The 19300-nt window shown below is 39.2% G+C and overlaps 1 protein-coding gene across 2 annotated transcripts; it reads left to right on the top strand.

Annotated features, from left to right (window-relative positions):
• Window positions 1–608: 608 nt before the first annotated feature.
• Window positions 609–18352, top strand: dhx38 (DEAH (Asp-Glu-Ala-His) box polypeptide 38). Of its 2 annotated transcripts, none has more exons than XM_071489048.1 (27): window positions 609–867; window positions 1515–1843; window positions 2550–2740; window positions 3087–3242; window positions 3363–3525; window positions 3670–3788; window positions 3880–3956; window positions 4061–4216; window positions 5091–5252; window positions 5380–5487; window positions 6288–6412; window positions 6570–6707; window positions 6796–6982; window positions 7863–8048; window positions 8179–8319; window positions 8499–8609; window positions 8848–8964; window positions 9118–9225; window positions 9377–9489; window positions 10599–10807; window positions 12314–12468; window positions 13100–13255; window positions 13611–13745; window positions 14202–14327; window positions 14421–14516; window positions 14754–14875; window positions 17125–18352. In XM_071489048.1, the coding sequence occupies exons 2-27, from the start codon at window positions 1518–1520 to the stop codon at window positions 17204–17206; spliced, it is 3765 nt and encodes a 1254-aa protein (XP_071345149.1). In that variant the 5' UTR covers window positions 609–867; window positions 1515–1517; the 3' UTR covers window positions 17207–18352. The 2 variants fall into 2 exon arrangements, with proteins under 2 accessions (XP_071345149.1, XP_071345150.1); XM_071489049.1 differs by having other exon boundaries at window positions 730–867; window positions 2553–2740; window positions 17125–17994.
• Window positions 18353–19300: the final 948 nt, after the last annotated feature.

Here is a 19300-nt window from a genome sequence, read left to right as displayed (position 1 = left end):
TTTTTTTTAAATCTGTTTAAAACTCATAGTACTTTACACAAACATAAGGCAGAGATGCCACACAGTCTTCAGTTTTCTGAGGCAGCTGGTATGTTTTCTTTGTGATTTTAAATTTCAAGACCAAGATGTGATTTCCATTTCTTCTCAGCAACAAGTTCTTTAAATTAATATTTCATTAGTTTACGGTCCAATTTAAACTATTTTTTAAAACAATATTTAACACCTCCAAAACATAAACAAACAAAAGACAAATCATCAAACCTTTAATAATGTTCTACGTTAAAACTGTTTAAATGGGAATGTTTCATTTCCTGTTGTCTTTTAACTTTTGATCGTGGTATGGTAATGGAGATTTTTGGATTAGATTGAAAGATATTTTTTAAGACTCTTGTTTTTCTTGTTCTTCCAATCCATGTTTTAATCATTCAGTGCAGTTCACCTTTGCCCACATTTTCTTTCATATTTATTGTTCACATTTACATTTAAGTGTTCTGGTTTATTTATTCTTTGTGGTTGAATGAGTCTTGTGTGTACATGCTTTGTTTTTGTCTTCTTCTCCTTCCTGTTTTATTCAACTCGTGTAAATAAAGTTTGGGTTTTTTTCTGCCACTCCTCGGGAATTGTGGGATTGCAATGGCTGCCGTCTCGCCTGTAAACATACGCGTCGTGTTTACGAAAACGGCATTTTAGATATTTTGCAGTGACAGCCAGAGGTCCCTCATTTCCTGGTCTACTTAACAGGCCATTAGCAGACCTCAAATCTTTAACTTGATTTGAAAGTTTCTGCATTTTAAACCCAAAGAAAAGGCGGCAGTTCCCACAGTTCGTAGCCGGCCTCGGCTCAGCTAACGCTAGCTGCTCTCTGAGGTGCGTGATTGTTTCATTTTGATTTTATTTGACAATTGTTAAACGGAGGACACATAAGAAAGCAAGTGGGCCTACTCTTAGTGGAAATATGCTGATAGTGTGCATGCTATAAAAGTGAGTTACGAATTTTTAGCTAAGATTTCTGTGGGTTGTTTGTTTAGTTGTTTCTGTGTAAATTATAGATTATATTACGTTGCCCCTTTGATCTGAAAGTAATAGGTCGATTAATTGTTCTGATGGTAGATAACGACAAAAGCCTTTAATTTTTCTAAATATATTTTGGGTTGCCAATTTCGATAACCCAATTATTTAAGTGGTTTATTAAGATAAAATTGTAATCATTTAATTGTTCTTAGTCATCTATGACAGTAAACTGAATATCTTTAGGTTTTAGACTGCTTGTTGAACAAAATAAGCATCTTGAAGATGCCACCTTTGATTCTGGGGACTTGAAATGGGCATTTCTCTTTTAGGTCAAATGATTTATCTAAAACAATACCCACAGATTATTGTTTATTGAAATAATCCAGTTGAAGCTTGTTAGAAACGATATCTGGGGAATTATGCTTCACATGAATTGTCATAAAATAACAGTTTAGTAGTATTACACATTTTCACGTCTTGTATATGTCGTTATTTCCCCACAGATAATGGATGACGATGTGTCTATGCACAGGCTGGAAGGGACTGATCCAGCTGCTCAAGTTGGTGGTCTTATTGTGAAGAAGAAGAGTGCTGCTGCAGAGCCCCATGTTTTTCGGGCACCCACTCCACGCACATCTCTGCTGGGTTTGGATCTGCTGGCAGCCCAGAAAAGGAAAGAGCGTGAGAGTAAGGAACAGGCAGATGCTAGTGGTGAAGACAGAAACAGAAAGAAGTCAAAGGTTTCCTCCTACAAGGACTGGGAGGAAAGTAAAAGTGATTCTGGGTCTGATGAAGAAGATGATGATAAGAACAGAGGCACTAAGAAGGAGAGGTAAGCGTCAGTGCTTCATACGTGACAATATTTTGTTGAACATGATTTAAGCAGACAATACCCATCCTTCATGTCTATCGAAAACCAAAGTGTTCTATTAAATAAACAAGACATTTAAAAAAAACATGCATGTAAAAACATACATGAGTAAAAACAAACAAAATAAATTCTTTTATTTCATAATATCACTCAAGATTTTGAGATGAAAGTGACATGAAATGAAACAATAATTGGGGGTAAAAAGCTTTTGTGAATTTTGAAATAAAAACCTCTGGAGTGAAATAGTAATGCAATAGACTTCATAACTGTGAAAGGTTGGACATTTATTTAGAATAGTAGGCAGAACTTTGTTTGTATTATTTAATACGGTAATTTCATGGTGTTTTATTTACTTAATATTCAGCACTTTGGGTCTATATACCCCTGGACTTACCAGTTTTTAAAGCACTTTTTATGGATTTTATCCCATGAATCCTTTTATAGAAAAAGGCTACCTTACCATATCAATGCAATCCAATCCAATACTAAATCAGGACTGTCACTTAGCAATTGTAAAACATAATACCCCTTCCCTCTAAATGTTTTCTGTATTGCTGGAATATTCTTTGTTCCCCTTTTAATCATTTTTTTTAATTTTAGCTGTATTGGCATACTAATATGTAAAGTATGACTAACATGTGATTTTGTTTTATTGTTTTCTTCGCAGCAGGAAGTATCGTGTGACTGGCTCTGAGACTCCCTCAAACCCTGGAGGGGTCAGTGAAGAGTTCAAACGCAGACACCAGCAGAGAGAGAAAGACAGACGTGAGCATGGAGTCTACGCCTCCTCCAAAGAGGACAGGGACAGAGACAGAGAAAGGAACAGAGATAAGGGCAGAGACCGAAGGAGTGAAAGAGGTGATTCAAAAGATGACACAATCATGTAGCAGTAATTGCATTTAATGTGATTAGACTTTTAGTCGTGGTCCAGCATCCTCTATAAAGATAAAATTCCAAACATTGTAAATTTAATGCATTTTATTTTGGAGTGATTTTACAACAATAATAAATTACATTTTGCTGATGCGTCATTATCTTACTTTTTTTTTTTTACATTTCTTTATTTATTTCTTTATTGTGAAATTGATCAATATTTGAAAAACTTGATTAGTAAATCAGTCAATAATGAAAACAAATGTTAGAGGCAACTCATTTAAGCCATCAGAGTTGCTGAGAGTAACTGTCCCTTGTCTCTGTCTGTCAGATGAGCGAGAGAGTAGCCACAGTCGTGGCAGCAGCCGGTCGGAGCGTTTGGAGCGCAGTGAGAGGAGTGAGCGGTCACAGAGAGATGGTTGGTCTAATCGCATAAGCCGGGGTAGTAAGAGAGACGAACCCCCGACACCACAGCATCGCCCAAGAGGTAGTGTTGTTTATCATTTATTTGATTTATGTCTTTACATTGTTACACCATCATATAATGGTAATCACACAAAGCACCTTTCATTATATTGTTTGACTAAGCTATCTTAATTTTAAACAGATGCTTTCACACCCTCACGCTCCAACTGGGATGAGGATGACAGTGGTTATGCCAGCTCAAGACATTCCCAGTGGGAGTCTCCGTCCCCTGCCCCATCTCACAGAGAGTCAGATCGCTCAGAGCGAAGCCATCGCTCTGGCCGCGAGAGTGAGAGGAGGGAAAGGTAAAACAACCATTCATTTTAGCCCACATTTTCTTTCTGTTGCTCCCAAAACGATTGAATACACTTCAAACATGTCAAATGCTTAGCTGCGGAAAAACTAATGCTACCTGGTGCTTCCATAACATCTGTCTGCCATGTGCCTAGGTCAGTCAGAGGACGTTATCCTGATGACACACCACTACCTACTCCATCCTATAAGTACAATGAATGGGCCAATGATAGAAAGCATTTGGGTTCTACACCTCGTTTATCACAAGGAAAAGGTACTATTCTAAAAAATAGGCCACTTATTCTCATATGAAAGATTTAAATAGTGTATGTCTGATACCATTTCTTACTCTGTCTCGTCTTCAGGTAAGAAAGAAGATGGTGAAGGAGGAATTATGTTTGATGATGAGGATGAGAAAGAACAGTGGGAGGAGGACCAGAAGGTGAGTGGTCGAGTTATCTCTCATTCATGCCTCATAGAAACTATTAACTATTTTCTGGTGGTATGGTTGTTTTTGACAACTCTTATTGTGTTACTGTTTTACAGCAAGCTGACAGGGATTGGTACATGATGGATGAAGGCTATGATGAGTTCCACAACCCTTTCACTTCCACGTCTGATGAATATGTAAAGAAGAGAGAACAGATTCTTCAGAAGCAGACTCAGAAAAGAATATCTGCACAGAAGCGACAGATCAATGAGGTACAACCACAGTTCTTCATATCAACCTAATCAGAACTGTGTGTCTGCATGCACAGGCAAATACTGTACACTCACAGGCCACTTTTTTGAGGTAAACCTTTTGCCTTCAGAACTGCTTTAAATCTTCAGAACTGCTTTAAATCTAAATCAGAACTGCTTTAGATTTTAAGATTCAACAAGGTGCTGGAAACATTTTGGTCCATATTGACATGATAGCATCACGCAGTTGCTGCAGATATGTTGGCTGCACATCCATGATGCAAACCTCCCATTCTACCACATCCCAAAGGTGCTCTGTTGGATTGAGATCTGGTGACTGTGGAGGCCATTTGAGTACAGTGAACTCATTGTCATGTTCAAGAAACCAGTTTGAGATGATGTGAGCTTTGTGACAGCTGTCAGAAGATGGGTACACTGTGGTCATAAATGGATGGATATGGTCAGCAACAATACTCAGGTAGGCTGTGGCATTTAAATGATGCTCAGTTAGAACAAAGGGGCCAACAAAATATCCCCCACACCATTACACCACCACCACCAGCCTGAACCGTCGATACAAGGCAGGATGGATCCATGCTTTCATGTTGCTGACAGCATATTCTTACCCTATCATCCAGCAGAAATACCAGGCCATCTGGCATCAACAACCATGCCACGTTGAAAGTCACTCAAATAACGTAACCATGTCTTCATCCCTAAATGCATTGAGTTGCTGCCATGTGATTGGCAAAATAGATATTTGCAGCATTTGAACAGCTGTACCTAATAAAGTGGCCGGTGAGTGTCGGTATGTCAACATATTTGTCTATTTGTCTTTTTAATGCATCTCTCTGTGTTAGCATGGCTGTGTATCAAGCTGTATTTCTTCTTTCAGGATAATGAGCGGTGGGAGACCAACCGTATGCTGACCAGTGGTGTGGTGCAGAGGTTGGAGGTGGATGAAGATTTTGAGGAGGACAATGCTGCTAAGGTTCACTTGCTGGTTCACAACCTGGTTCCTCCTTTCCTGGATGGAAGAATAGTCTTCACTAAGCAGGTGACCTTGGCTGGAATATTTAATTACAATTGAGTGCATCTGATGATATATTTTTGCCAGAATTATACTAAAGGATTTTGTTTTTGATCTAAATGTTTGTATGTGTGTATTTGTTTTCCTGCTGCAGCCAGAGCCCGTCATTCCTGTGAAAGATGCTACCTCTGACATGGCAATTATCTCTCGAAAGGGCAGCCAGCTCGTCCGTAAACATCGTGAGCAGAAAGAACGCAAAAAGGTTGGATTAAATACTAAAATGAAGCAGATTTACAGAAAATGTGCATTACTTTCAAACCGATGCAGATAGATACCTGGGTTTAATGTGTGTGTGACACTGCTTGACTTTGGTTTGAACAAGTTAACAAATTTAGTTTTACATTATATAAGCAGATTGGTCTAAGGTTAGTGTAAGGTCAGTTTAAAATCACTATGACAGTCATATATTAATAGAAAGTCCTGGATCTCTAAGACAGAAGTTCTGCAGTTCTCAGCTGAAAAGGTGTTTGAAAATAACATTGACCTTTTGTAAGGTAACCAAATGATAAAATCCAGCATGATGAATACCCATACATTTTAAATTCAAGACCCAGAAAAGTAACCAGTAGTTGGTTATGTTTGATGAAATGTAGGTTGTTCGTGATTCTGCAGCTTTTGTTGATTCATACATTTAAAGTTAAAACCAGTATGTATTTCATCGCCATCATTGCTATGTCCATCTGTATGCAAGAATATAAAAAACCAGACATGATCTTCATACTCGTCTGTTGAGAAATGTTAATGGGCTTTGTTGGTGCGCACCTGTCCAGTTGATAATGCCAATGCTGTCTAACTTCATCACTTCACAAATAATTTATTCAAGATTACCTTACCTGGTTGATGGATGACATTTTCACTGCAAACAACCATCAGCAAGATGAAACAACTTAACAAATGTGACACCAGATGCTTTGTCATCACTTCTGTGTGTTGAATGTGCATGAAATTGCAATCTGAAGCTTTAATAATTGTATGATATGCTTGGAATAATTCTTTTTTCAGGCACAGCACAAACACTGGGAATTGGCAGGCACCAAGTTGGGAGATATCATGGGGATCAAGAAGAAAGAGGAGGAAGATGTTTCTGGAGGCAAAGTAGTTGGCGAGGATGGCAAAGTAGACTACAGGTGACCAGACCAGACTGTCTATTCAAAATTTGGATCTAGATGACATTTCACTTTTTAAAAAAATAATAATTTCCAGGCTTAACTCGCAGAACTGTAGAGTAAGACAGTCTGACCTGCCATATTCATTTTTGGTGACTGTTCTCTTGCCGCCTTACAGAGCAGAGCAGAAATTTGCAGACCACATGAAGGAGAAGACAGAGGCCAGCAGTGAGTTTGCTAAGAAAAAGAGCCTTCTGGAGCAGAGACAGTACCTGCCTATCTTTGCTGTCAGACAGCAACTTCTTAACATCATAAGGTATACACAAACAGAATTTTTGCATCAGGATTGTGATGAATTATTCTTAGACTGAGATATAATTGACTGTTTCAATGTTCATCTGCAGGGACAACAGCATAGTCATTGTTGTTGGGGAGACAGGCAGTGGGAAGACCACCCAGCTGACCCAGTACCTGCATGAAGATGGCTACACCAGCTACGGCATGGTGGGTTGTACTCAGCCCCGTAGAGTGGCAGCCATGAGTGTGGCCAAGAGAGTCAGCGAGGAGATTGGCACCAACCTTGGAGAGGAGGTGAGACAGCTGACTGGAGTTACACCAGTCTGCTTCTGTGTGGTCCTCTATCGCTGTGGAAATAGAATGGCCATCTCATATTAATTTATTTGTCTAATTTAGCTAATTTAACCATATGCAAAATTAACAAGAAGTATGATTTATTTATTTATTGCAGTTTTTGACAGCTTGGTAGATGATAACATTTAGATGTCTGAGATATGGGAATAGACAAATGCTGATGGCAAGAGCTTTTTACAATTGTATCCAACAAGTTTAAATCATTTCTCAATCATCTAAAATGACAAGGGAAACTTGAGCTAGGATGTCACCTCAGCATTGCACAATTTGATTAACAACTGTAACTCTTGCCCTGTTTTTAATTTCAAATAAGTACTTTCAAAAATATACGTAGTTTGTTTATTGTATAGTTGACCTATGATCTCTGAGTAGAGACAAACACAGCTCCTGCTTCCTTTGCTCCTGTATCTCTGCTATGAAGTTGATTAAAATTTCTTGTACAGTATAGTATGAAATCTAATGTGTAATGGGCAGTCTGTAGGTCCTAACACAAACTTCATTCATATATGGAATAACACCACCATCTACTGGACACAACATGTGTTGCAGGTGTAGGGTTTAGCAGGGTCTAAACAGGAGTGTCACTAAAGGGAAACACTGGAGCCGCTTAAATATTATGTAGAATTTGTCAAAAATTGCTATATTCTCACAAAAAACTGATATTAGATGAAGCACTTTTGATTTTAACAAGATGGCATAATTTGCTGGAATGTTGTGTAATCCCTATGAATATCATACAATAGTATTTGGTGTAGGAAAGTACTCTAAAGTACAGACATATTATTTCTAATTGATTACTGACTAACAATGTTTCCCGTAGGTGGGCTACGCAATCCGTTTTGAGGACTGCACATCAGAGAAAACTCTGATAAAGTACATGACAGATGGTATCCTGCTTAGGGAGTCACTGAGGGAGTCAGACCTGGACCACTACAGTGCTGTTATCATGGATGAGGCTCACGAACGCTCCCTGAACACTGATGTACTGTTTGGCCTGTTACGTGAGGTCAGTACACAACTACATAATCAAGAACACCCCATTAAAGATAGATTTCCTTGCATTTCCAAGACAGATAGCCGTGTGTACTGTGTGATTCAATGATGATTTACCACTTCTGTCTACTGTTTCCTGCTAGGTTGTATCTCGACGCACTGATCTGAAACTCATAGTTACCTCTGCAACTATGGACTCAGACAAGTTTGCAGCATTTTTTGGCAATGTACCTATATTCCATATTCCAGGAAGAACATTTCCAGTAGATATCTTGTTCAGTAAGGTATGTTTATGTTTCCATTCTACTTTCTCTTTAGGCACTTACAATACATCCTTACTATATTGCATCTTAGACAGTAGATCCTTTTGCCAGCTTGACACAACAATAACAATAATAATAATAATAATAATAATAATTTTTGGTTTATATTGGACTGATGTGTTCTGTTGTGTGATGTGTAGACGCCTCAGGAGGACTATGTGGAGGCAGCAGTGAAGCAGGCCCTGCAGATCCACCTCAGTGGGTTGGTGGGAGACATCCTCATCTTTATGCCCGGGCAGGAGGATATTGAGGTGAGAAACATGGCTGGTATTATCACTTAAGTGGTTGTTGTGTATTAACATATTCTATAAAGGACTGTGATTTTAATTCCATGTAGAAAATGTGCTGCATAAATAAATGTAATAAACTAAACATTTTACATTTAATATGTATATTTCATTCATATATATTTTGTGTGTTAGTATGCAGAACAACAGATTATCTATTCTGTAGTCTGAAGGGAATTAAAGTATTTTCTTGTCCCTGCAGGTGACATCAGATCAGATTGTGGAGCGGTTGGAAGACTTGGAGAATGCTCCACCTCTGGCTGTGCTGCCCATTTACTCCCAGCTGCCATCTGACCTCCAGGCCAAGATCTTCCAGAAGGTTTCTATAAGTCACTGCTCATAATGTTTGGTTTTTTTTTTAGATTTGAATGTATTTCCCTTATTTCACATGCATGTCCACACTACGTATTTTGAGTACATGTTATAGCCACAAGTGAGAAAATATAGCTGACTTTGTTTCATCCTGTGCTAGGCTCCAGATGGTGTGAGGAAATGTATTGTTGCTACAAACATTGCCGAGACTTCCCTCACTGTTGATGGAATCATGTTTGTTGTGGATTCAGGATACTGCAAACTCAAGGTACTCCATGGCCTCAAGTCACATTGTAAATAAATTGTATATGTATATATTTTGATGTTGAAGTTTATGACAGGTCTTTATTTTGTGTACATTATTTATGCAAACCAACAACATTTATGTTTTACTCGCTTATTTTTTTTCTTGAAAACAGGTTTTCAATCCTCGCATTGGAATGGATGCACTGCAGGTTTATCCCATCAGCCAGGCTAATGCCAACCAGCGTTCTGGCAGAGCAGGACGTACAGGACCAGGGCAGTGTTACAGGTAATAGTTAGGCCCTTGTCTGCTGCCAGCATACACTGGCAGGCACAAACACATGTGCATAGTCACATGCCAAGAGTGCTGAGCCGGAAATAATGCATAGTTCATATTTTGCCATGTTGGGGTTTCTGCACAGGTATCTCCTAACTTTGGCTTTTAGTTATCAATACAGAAAGTAGGGCTGCATAATTATAGTTAAAATGTAAATCATGATTTTTTTAAAAATCTGAATTGAGATCACAGTTCTCTCACTATCCTTGAGCAACATATTCTCTCTTTAGTATTATTATTGTTGTTGTTGTATTACATATTTTCTTTGGAAAGATAGAAAAACAGGATGATTGTAACTGAAATGTGAGACTCATATCAGCTTTGCACCCTCAGGGTACCCATTTCTCATAATGTAAACAAAGCATACACTATGGTATATGATCTAACACAACTATGCAGACCAACAACATTGTAAACCTTAATTATAATCCTTTTTCGGCAGTTCACTGTCTAATAAATCAACATTTTGAGGCTTTAAACAGGAACGGATGGACCTTTATTTATTCCTCCCCAGACTACACGCGCTGTGGTGCAACCAACAATATACTGGTGACAGTAAAACATGAGTGCTTAAGTTGCACACACATAATCTATCTGACTCATTTTGCTTTTAATTTCACCATGACACAGTTCTGCCATTTGTTTTAACAGCTAAGGAAGAAAAGGGAGTGCTTGGTTTGTTGCAGCAGATCTCCCTGCAGTGCAAACATTGTAGAATTGTGCAAAAATTGTGCACAAATCGAGTCACACTCGTTTGCTCCACATGCATGGAGAATTCCCCACTCAAAGACCCTTTTAGCTGTGATGGCAGACAATCACACACAAGCTCAAAACCTCCATATACATTCAAATCAGTCTGCAATTATAGACTACTACATCAGGCTGCTGCTCAACAGCTGTTTAGTAAGATTTAAGGCAGGTCCTTTACTTTAACTCAGGCTGTAGATGTTTCCCTAAATAAATTGTAGTTTCCTGAATTTTCCGTTGCAGCTGATCTTCATCTAATGCCTATTGTTTATGTCTATGTCCACCTGTGCCTCTGTGCCCTCCTCTCTGTCCAGGCTCTATACTCAGAGTGCTTTTAAGAATGAGATGCTGACTACCACCATACCAGAGATCCAGAGGACCAACCTGGCCAATGTAGTCCTGCTGTTGAAGTCTCTGGGTGTCCAGGATTTGCTCCTCTTCCACTTCATGGATCCACCACCTGAGGACAACATGCTCAACTCCATGTACCAGCTCTGGATCTTGGGCGCTCTGGACAACACAGGTGGGTGGTGAACAGGGGTTGGAATTACCAGAGGCATGATAATATGATGTTATCACATTATGATGTTATACATCTACAGTGTTGGTTTTCAATATGTTGAATATTTCAATATATTGCATTTTAATAGCTTTTTTTGATAGCTAAGTAGAGCTGTGTTATTTTGCAGATTGATTAATCATTATACTTTATAGTTTTCAAGCAAAAATGCAAAGTTTTTTAATTGTGAAGATTTGATACTTTTCTTTGTCTCATGTGAGGGTAAACTTAATATGTTTGGGATTTGATGGATTCTCGAGTAAAATGAGCCATTTGAAAAAACACCGCCCTGGTATTTAGGAAATTATGCTGTGCTTTTTTCACTGTAGTCATGTAACATTTTATAGACCAAACAGTTAATGAGGACAATAGTTGGAAAATTTATATTTAATGAAAATTAATGTTAGTTACTAATTATGTCCCCAAAGGAAGACTTTGTCAAAAAGACTCTGTCAAAAATCAGTTTTATCTGTAGAATGAAATTTAATACAATTTAAAATAACTTTACAGGTTAAGTCTTAAAGCAACTCATTCCACCCTGTTTTTTTATTGCAGCTAAATGACATTGCAAAGAGTCACATAAATAAGTAATTTTAAATTTGGTACGTATGAATGCAAACATGGTGACTAACGTGTACTGTAAAACTAATTTGTATTTTTCACACCATTTAATAAAGTAATAATTAAACAATTCATTTCAATAAATACTCACTGATAATGTATCAGAATTGTTACACAAAATTATCTCAGTTTTGTATTGCTTGTTGCTGCAGGCGGTACCTGGCCTAGAACAGTCTTGTACAGTACGTGCAGCATCATGAAGATGCAACATAGATTATTGTGGACTTGAGCTGCTACATAGTGATGCTGAAACTGCAAACACAGACAGGAGACTAGCTTCTGTAAAGGATGCTGCAGTGATGATGCAGACACTGCAAACAGGCCTGGAGGAGGTAGTTGTGAGATTTAGCCAGTAGAGTAATTGCCTAGTAACTGATCCTGTGTTTGATTTGACTGGTCGGGTCTCATTTCTGTCTCATCCTCAGCCAGATTCCAGGGGATTTAGGGATTTGGGGATAAGGGGGGACTTTTGATGATTCCCTGTATGGTGTGTTAACAGCAGATTATCTCTGATTAAGGCTTACCTGCCCCAAACTGGCTGCTCTGCTTCTCTGCTTTTCCTACTCATAAGCTTCTTAGACTCTGTCGTCTAATCATTTAAATCAGAACTGGCAAAGTTTTTGATCTCGCTCTTTTTTTCTCTACAAGTATTCTCAGCTGTCAGCAGTTCATCCTCCTCTCTCATGGTGATAGACAAATAAGTGTCACATTATACTTGCTTCACCCTCACGCCAGCAGGCTTTTGATGGAAAAGAAGCTTATCACTTGGCTTATTCTTGTCCTTTCTACATTTTTAACATCTCATGCACTTGTGTGACCTTATAATTGTGTTCTCTTTTGCCCTCTCAGGTGCTTTGACACCGACGGGGCGTCTGATGGTGGAGTTTCCCCTTGACCCCGCCCTCTCTAAGATGCTGATTGTGTCCTGTGACATGGGCTGCAGTGCTGACATCCTCATCATCGTCTCCATGTTGTCTGTGCCAGCCATCTTCTACAGACCTAAGGTATGTCTCATTTGAGACTGTTACTACATAACTGAAATACCTACTATTCATTATCCACTTACTGTAAAGTGTCAGTACAAAGTAGATGAGAGGCAGGCATCACCATTTTTACATATTTTTTTAAGAATCCATTTGTATTAATGTACTTTGTTGTTCTAAAATAGCTATAATCCATATTTTTGTATTTACAACAGATCACACTGTGAGTACATGTATGTGAAACGGGTCGCTCATAGTATTGAAACCAGAGACCCCACAATTTTGCTCAGCTCTATGACACCTTATAAAAATTTTGCTTAGGTTTTCCAGCCCACAAACTTACTGTTGTGGTTCACTCTCACTACTCTCATAGCATTGATTTTGGCTGTACCACACGGCTGTTCAGTAAAAAGACACTAAAAGCCCACTGTACAGTACCTGCTCAGCACCAAACAGCAGACAGAGTTAGAGACTAACTGGTGAACACAGTGGAAAATAAAGCATGAATACTGACTTAAATTCACTTGGTGCGCAAGAAACATGACGCCAAATGAATAATAAGGTTGCTCATGTTTGCTGAATGAGTACATATGCAAGGTGGCCATTAAAGGTGGCATCTATCTATATTGAGCTTGTGTGTTTTGCGTTGCAGGGTCGTGAGGAGGAGAGTGATCAGGTGAGGGAGAAGTTCTCAGTCCCAGAGAGTGACCACCTCACTTACCTTAATGTCTATATGCAGTGGAAGAACAACAATTACTCCAGCATCTGGTGCAACGAGCACTTCATCCACACCAAGGCCATGCGCAAGGTCAGACTCCCACAGCTGGTTGGAAACCTGTCAATCACTTTTCACTTGTTGAATTCCTACAGGTCTCACACTTTAAATTTTGTTGTTGTTGTTTTCTTATCTTTAGTTCGGTGGTTGAGTAGATGTAGTTTACAGTTCAGGTGCTTTGAGGCCTGTTCTGTATCTTGCTGAATAACTTGAAATGCTGTCGGTCTGTAAATAGGGCAACTTCTGATATTTCATTCTGTGACACTCAGTGATGTATTTTTCCCTCGAACAACTGATTTTAAACCAGCTGTTCACTCTGGACAATCAGCAACAGGTAGCACTTGTTTTCTATATGGTTCCACTTCCAATACATAATGTTTTTGTACAGGTGCGTGAGGTGCGTTCCCAGTTAAAGGACATCATGGTGCAGCAGAGAATGAACCTGATTTCCTGTGGCTCAGACTGGGACATCATCAGAAAGTGCATATGTGCTGCTTACTTCCACCAGGCTGCCAAGCTCAAGGTACTTTCTGCACTCAGGGTTTTCCTCAGTTAATATGTTACGCCTAGTGGCAACTGGTTGTGGCAGATTTATAGCAGCATAATTACAGAGTGGTGAAATATCCCTTCTGGCCTCACATTAATACAGCGCTGAGATCTGAAAGGGAATTTGAAATCATGACTACATAATCAAGGTTCTCAGTTTGACTTATGAGTTCCTGGCTAACCCAAGCAATCGTAACAGTGTTGGATATACTTAAAATTCATTTTCCTGCTGCCTAAGCCAGGTGAAGAAGCAAATTAGCCCACATGACCTGCTCTGCTCTGACCTTAAAGTGCACCCGTAGATGCAGGCACAAACACACACACATGGACTAATACACACAGTTAAACTTTAGCACACAGGGTCCCATTTTCCTCATCCATGAATTCTGAGTCGCACATTTAATTTGTTATTTATGCATGTGTTTGCTCCCAGGGCATTGGGGAATATGTGAACGTGAGGACAGGCATGCCATGCCACCTCCATCCTACCAGCTCCCTGTTTGGTATGGGCTACACCCCTGACTACATCATCTACCACGAGCTGGTCATGACCACCAAGGTAAATAATCTGTCGACTACAGAGCTTAGCCAGCATTAAAACAATTAAATGATATATGCGTTGTTGATGTTCAACTTGTGCTTTGTGTTGTAGGAGTACATGCAGTGTGTGACTGCAGTGGATGGAGAGTGGCTGGCAGAACTGGGTCCCATGTTTTACAGCATCAAACATGCAGGAAAAAGCAGACAGGTAAGGCAATACATGGCTGCTTCATGCTCAATGCATATTAGGTTCATTTACAGCCTTTTAGGCCTTAGGACAATAGTGTTCTTCCAATGTTGTGGCAACAGTTTGGGGAAAATATGGCTCCTGTGCAGAAAGCAGATCTACAAAGAAATGTTTGACTGGTTGGCACCTTTGAGATGAACAGGAACACTGACTGGGACCCAGACCTTACTGTCCAATCTCTTTGGGTTGCTCTTCCAGGAGAACCGTCGGCGGGCCAAGGAGGAGATCAGCAATATGGAGGAGGAGATGGCTCTGGCTGAGGAGCAGCTGAGAACACGCCGAGAGGAACAAGAGAAGAAGAGCAACATTGGCAGTGTTAAGTAAGTCAGTGACCATCTCTCCTCCTTTTGGTTCCTCTTCACAAATGGGCCTCATCCAACAATAGTTCTCCGTGGCCCTCATTTTCCATACACAGTCAAGATAGAAACGTTTAATTTACCTTCCACACTGCTGTTCCAAATCTTCACCCCTCCCTCCCTCCCTCCTTCCCTCCTCCTCCTCCTCTCCTCTCCCACTCTCTCTATTCCAACTCTCTCACTCTTCATGATGAGCTTTTCTCACCTCTGGTCCCTCCAGACGAGACAAAAAGAAATAATATTGACTCCTGGCTGACCCCCATTACAGCAGCAATTTAAATTGTGCCATAGCAGAGGAGAGAAAGGAGGGGAACGTTCATTTTCAAATTAGACCAAAAAATTAATTTCACACCCATCCAGGAGCTTTACACAGAGAAATAATGTTATAAAGACAGATTTAAAAAGAACTTTAATAGTTAATTAATCAGCTGGTTTATCTGTCTTGAGTTTGTGTGACGACGTCTGTGACAGATCTTTTGAAAATAATCACACTCGAGGTATAGGATTAAGAATTAGATTTAAGCAGAGGAAGTTCAATGTGTGATAATGAACCTCAAAGGCTCTCCTGGGCTCTTGGCTTCCTTTGTCCTCCAGCAGGCCTCACAAGCATCTCCTCTATGAGTTCAGTGTGACCAGGATGAAATAATTTGTCAGGTACGCCTTCGTGTGCCGGCTGCTCATCACCTGTCTCCCTGCTCACCAGCACAGATCAGTGGTGTGAATTAGTAAATGGCCCAGTCATCTGTTTTGTGTATAAATGTAGAACTGTGGAGTCAGTGTTCTTAGAATCACATCAGTGGCAAGAGCTGGAAGTGGGGGTCCCTTGTTGTGCGCTATGAAGCATTTACAAGACAATACCACAGCTTTTAGCCTCTTGATGTATACATAGGGCTGGGTATTGAACCTCTGTTTTTTTGATAGGAACAGAACTCCTCACTCAGTTGTGAGGATTTGCTGTCTTTCTTTGTCTTATATGACTGTCAATTGAGCATCTTTGGGTTTTGGACTGTGGGATTGACAAACCAAAATATCTGAAGATGTCACTTTGGGCTTTTAGTTAGTTGCAGCCCTTCTGTCAAGTACTAAAAGTTGGCATCACATCTACTGTTAGATTTGCACTACCTTTTTCTTATTCTGTGTTTAGGCAGTTTCTCGTTAAAATGATAATTTTCCCAATTTTAGTCTGTAATTTAGTTAGACATACTTTAGAAAAACATGTTTATACTTCTCAAACCCAAAACTGTAGTGTCACATCTTCACTAATATCAAACACATTTCAAATAATACAAAGCCTATGTATGCTTCACATTTTTATTGACCATTTTTGACCACAGGGTGTACAGGTATAGATTTATGGATGTAATTTTGCTACAACTCCAGGCAGCCTAATTTGAGACATCTGCATTTTGACTCAACAATAATTTATCTGATAAAAAATGTATGCAGGCCTAATAGATTTACATATTGTATATAAAGCAACAGAAACCAGTAGATATCTACTATATTGATGGGACAAAAACATTTTAATTTTTAAAACACAGTAGTCTGATTTGCTAAATTGTAATTTAAAACATAGACAATATGTAGTAAATAGAAATGCAAAGTGGTAGAAGCTAATCTGTTCAAATCTGAATACCGCCAGTACATTAACTCTTAATGTCTACATGTGTACACTGCTGGTGTGAAACCAGTGGAAGCTTATGTATGGAAAGAAACAACTATTTCTCTTGAAGTGAACAGAGAGAGGGGGACACAGTGACAGAAGGAGGTTATGGCCTGATGGTTGTAATTGCTGCAGGTGTGTGTGTGTGTGTGTGTGTGTGTGTGTGTGTGTGTGTGTGTGTGTGTGTGTGTGTGTGTGTGTGTGTGTGTGTGTGTGGAAGAGAGAGAGATGAGGGAAGTGTGGGCAGTGTGAGGATGTCACGTTGCTGTAATTAAAGATGATAGATTGTGCTGTCAGAGGCGTCAGGCTCTACGTCCCAACACTCGACACTGTCTTTTCATTCTCCTCCAGTCTTACTGCTTTCATGTTCACATTCAGCTGCACAGGCCAGTCTTTCTCTCGCCTTTATCCTTTTTTTTGAAATTAAAAACCACAATTGCTTTCCCAATGTTAGCAATGTTTAGTATTTGATTAAATAGTACAGCAAAGAATGAGGCTGAATTGTGACAGCAAATAAAACTTGTCTGATTTTTTTTTTCCTCTAACTCAGGGCAGTGAAAATCTGCACACCAGGCAGAAAAGAGGAGTTGCCCATGACACCCAGACGCACCCCTGCCCGCTTTGGACTGTAAAATTCCTCCTTGAAGTTAAAGCCCACCAACCACGTCGGCTCGTTAGAACTCATTGTCATCCAGACGTGGACCACACCAGCATAAGGAAACACTGTACCTTCCAGCTACCATTTGTCCCAGTCAGCATGGCCAGGATCAACTGCAGTTCATGTACAGACCACTAGAGTGAGAACTTGTATAAGGCACAAGACTCAAAGATGAGCAAGGACCATCAAAAAGCCCCCCTCCACCTTCGACAGCTGCCAACTGTTTCCATAATACATTTTAAGGAAGACTAAAGGATGTGTTGTTTTTTTTTTCTATATACAGTATTAATATGTTGTCATTACTGAAAAGTGTTTTTACAGACATATGAACATGATGATTTTACCTGTGCTAGAAACATTTAATTTTCTACATTTTGCTGCTGCATTTTTTTTCCATCATGAGTTTGTTGTCAGAGGGAGGCTGATAAATAGTGATCTAATTTTAATGTTGCCTGTGTCTTGTGTCCACGCATTTACTACTTGTACTATTGCAGCTTGAACAGTGTGTGCGCCACTGTGAGGTACTCCTTGACACACTAAAGCAGTATTCAGACTGTACTTGTGGCATGAGTGTCTTCATACTCTAGATATGTATTATAATACCCCCTAACACACACACATACACACACATTACACTCATACAGGCTTAGGCAATCGACCTTTTTGTACTTTGAGTTATGCCTGTTCCAACAATGTAATGTACCACAGCTGTGCTTCATTCAAAACATCACCATACTGGATTAAATATAATCAATTGTTTTATCTTCATGGTCCTTGTGTTTTAAAAAAAAAAAAAGCGCACAGTTTTTTCCTTTGTGGTTTTCCTCTGAATGTTTGCAAACATATCTCTTAAATGGGTAAACAATGTGCTTTTGTTGATGTTTGCCCTCTGCTGCCCCTCTCAGCTGTTCAGAATATCATGCAGCTTCAGATACACTGGCTTGTTCAGTTCAGTGCAGTGCAGTTCAATGAAGGCCATGTTTAGATAGTGACAGTGGTTCTGTTTTCTCTTCTCTATGTGGGACTCAGACAGCAGGGGGACAGTTAATGGATTTTTTTTTTTTTTCCTCTCAACATCTTTTGTAAAAGAAAAAAAAATAAATGTTAGCTATTTTTCTAATCCAAGGTGATTTCATTTAATGTCATAGTTACTAATGTGTGTTTTTGTGCACTGCAAGTACCTAAAATAATGATGTGATTTTCAAGCATTTCAAGTCAGTGGCATGAATGTTAGCTCAATAAGTGAAAGTGGTGCAAATTATTTGAGGCAACTAAAACTCTAAGCAGCATGGGGCTCTTCAGTGAATGCTCTCTTGTGTTCCTATACAAACAAAACAGTGGTGAACGGTTCATTTGAAAGTTCTCGGCTGTGCACATGCTCGATGTCCACAATTTTTTCCTAGTCTAAACAGCCAGAGAGTTTATCAGTCATTGCAAAGGTAAGCTGCCAATTACTTCCAGATCAACAATTTTTATCTTAACATTTCCAAAACTTGCGAAAACCCCCGTTATAATTTCTTCGAGCCCAAGGAGATCTTTCCAGAATCTATTTATTGTTAAGTTTACAAAATATTAGAAAATAGTGAAATCACATTTTTCTAAAGTCCAATGTAATCCGTTAAACTTGCTTGTTTTGTCAGACCAGCCCTCCAACCAGCCAATTGTTTGAATTGTGTAAATGACTGCAACTGAGTCATTTAAACGATTATCAGATACTTGCAGATTAATTTTCTATTCACAAATGAGTTGTGTCTGCTCTGCTTCAAACTCGTCCGATCAACAATACAAACGTCAAAAGATTTGTTTACTACCATATGACAAAGAACATCAGCAAATCTTCACAAGTGTGAAGCTGAAACCACATTTGAGATTTTTTGCTGGAACAATGGCTTCACCATTTAATGTATTATAAATAATAATCAGTTAAATAATTGTATGATAATAGTTTTACCTTTAATTTGCTCTTTTTGTTCATCCAACAACTCAATCCAAAGATATTAAGTTAACTATTGTCACAAAAAACAGCAAATCCTCACATTTCAGAAACTGGAGCCAGGTAATGTTTAGC

This window comes from Trachinotus anak, unplaced genomic scaffold (genome assembly GCF_046630095.1).
Source record: "Trachinotus anak isolate AG129_WGS33_773 ecotype Australia unplaced genomic scaffold, CSIRO_AGI_Tana_v1 ptg000011l, whole genome shotgun sequence".
NCBI lineage: Eukaryota > Metazoa > Chordata > Actinopteri > Carangiformes > Carangidae > Trachinotus > Trachinotus anak.
This window is presented reverse-complemented; position numbering and strand designations above follow the sequence as displayed.

Coding starts and splice junctions, on each gene's coding strand:
- dhx38 (XM_071489048.1), top strand. CDS start 1,518: ATGGATGACGATGTGTCTATGCACAGGCTGGAAGGGACTGATCCAGCT. Junction 8,610..8,847: donor CCGGGCAGGAGGATATTGAG/GTGAGAAACATG, acceptor TTGTCCCTGCAG/GTGACATCAGATCAGATTGT. Junction 8,965..9,117: donor AGGCCAAGATCTTCCAGAAG/GTTTCTATAAGT, acceptor ATCCTGTGCTAG/GCTCCAGATGGTGTGAGGAA.